General features: G+C 44.2%; 1 protein-coding gene across 1 annotated transcript in view; it reads left to right on the plus strand.

Annotated features, from left to right (window-relative positions):
* The window catches only part of LOC117959774 (unconventional myosin-Vb-like), a 26133-nt gene that overhangs the window by 16874 nt on the left and 7135 nt on the right, over positions 1-2124 (plus strand). The window contains exon 14 of the mRNA XM_034897051.1: positions 28-750. Coding sequence (XP_034752942.1) covers positions 28-750 — 723 coding nt within the window. The remainder of the gene's footprint in view (positions 1-27; positions 751-2124) is intronic.

The raw sequence follows: 2124 nt of genomic DNA on the forward strand, positions 1-2124 counted from the left end.
CCCCCCCCCCCCCCTACCTCCCGGTAGATCCTGCGGGTGAACATCCCTCTGGTGAAGGCCTGGATGGTGACGACGGCCCGTCTCACCCTCAGAAAGACGCGTCTGTCTCGCACCATGCGGCGCTGCTTCTGACAGACGAGCGCCGCGCGGCTCTGACGCAGGAACTCGGCCAGTCTGGGGACACAAAACACAAGACATGTCTTCAGTCTGGAGACACAGAACACAAGACATGTCTTCAGTCTGGGGACACAAAACACAAGACATGTCTTCAGTCTGGGGACACAAAACACAAGACATGTCTTCAGTCTGGGGACACAGAACACAAGACATGTCTTCAGTCTGGGGACAGAGAACACAAGACATGTCTTCAGTCTGGGGACACAGAACACAAGACATGTCTTCAGTCTGGGGACACAGAACACAAGACATGTCTTCAGTCTGGGGACACAGAACACAAGACATGTCTTCAGTCTGGGGACACAAAACACAAGACATGTCTTCAGTCTGGGGACACAGAACACAAGACATGTCTTCAGTCTGGGGACACAGAACACAAGACATGTCTTCAGTCTGGGGACACAAAACACAAGACATGTCTTCAGTCTGGGGACACAAAACACAAGACATGTCTTCAGTCTGGGGACACAGAACACAAGACATGTCTTCAGTCTGGGGACACAGAACACAAGACATGTCTTCAGTCTGGGGACACAAGACATGTCTTCCTGATGTCCCCGAGCTGGGGACAAGGCATGGGAGGACGGCGTCCTGGGCTTTAAGAATAACAGAACTACTCATCCCTTCATCCAGAGAAAAACAGCAGAACGGCAAGAACAAGAAAAACGACGATCGATAAAGGAACAAAAAACTGAAAAACTTTGGAAAGTACAAAAAAAACAGAAAAGCAACAAAAGCCAAAGTAAATAAAGTTTTTCAGACAGACTGGGTGTAAATAAAGTTTTTCAGACAGACTGGGTGTAAATAAAGTTTTTCAGACAGACTGGGTGTAAATAAAGTTTTCAGACAGACTGGGTGTAAATAAAGTTTTCAGACAGACTGGGTGTAAATAAAGTTTTTCAGACAGACTGGGTGTAAATAAAGTTTTTCAGACAGACTGGGTGTAAATAAAGTTTTTCAGACAGACTGGGTGTAAATAAAGTTTTTCAGACAGACTGTGTGTAAATAAAGTTTTCAGACAGACTGTGTGTAAATAAAGTTTTTCAGACAGACTGTGTGTAAATAAAGTTTTTCAGACAGACTGGGTGTAAATAAAGTTTTTCAGACAGACTGGGTGTAAATAAAGTTTTCAGACAGACTGGGTGTAAATAAAGTTTCCAGACAGACTGGGTGTAAATAAAGTTTTTCAGACAGACTGGGTTTAAATAAAGTTTTTCAGACAGACTGGGTGTAAATAAAGTTTTCAGACAGACTGGGTGTAAATAAAGTTTTTCAGACAGACTGGGTGTAAATAAAGTTTCCAGACAGACTGGGTGTAAATAAAGTTTTTCAGACAGACTGGGTGTAAATAAAGTTTTCAGACAGACTGGGTGTAAATAAAGTTTTCAGACAGACTGGGTGTAAATAAAGTTTCCAGACGGAGCTGACCTGCGGGCGAGGAACCCGCGGCCGTATCGCTGCAGAGTGACGGCGGTTTTTCGGATCTTGCGGAATCGAACCCTCGCCAGCCAGCCGCGGACCGTCTTCTGGATCTGGATGCAGGCCGAGCGGAAGCGGTCCGCCCGCAGCCGCTCCAGGTACGCCACCTGGCCCGCCCGGAAGAAGATCTTCGTCTTCCCGAACTGGAACATGTCCCCCTCCTGGGACATCAGAGACAGACACAACTCAGAAAAACAGCGGAAATCAGCTAATGCTAATGTTATGCTAATGCTAACAAGCTTGTTGTTAACCCTTGTGTTGTCTTCACAGAAAAATTGAAAACCAACACTTTTGTTGATGCTTTTTATTCAATGATTTTAATGTTTTCTTACGTTTTTGTCACTTTTTTGACGTTTTCAACACTACACAACACTAACTTATTAACTTTAGTTTTTGGAATTTATGCTCAATAAACCTCATTTATAGGAAATTATACCTAATGTTTGAGTTAGAAAAGCAGAAATTAGG

This window comes from Etheostoma cragini, chromosome 16, assembly GCF_013103735.1.
Source record: "Etheostoma cragini isolate CJK2018 chromosome 16, CSU_Ecrag_1.0, whole genome shotgun sequence".
Taxonomy (NCBI): Eukaryota; Metazoa; Chordata; class Actinopteri; order Perciformes; family Percidae; genus Etheostoma; species Etheostoma cragini.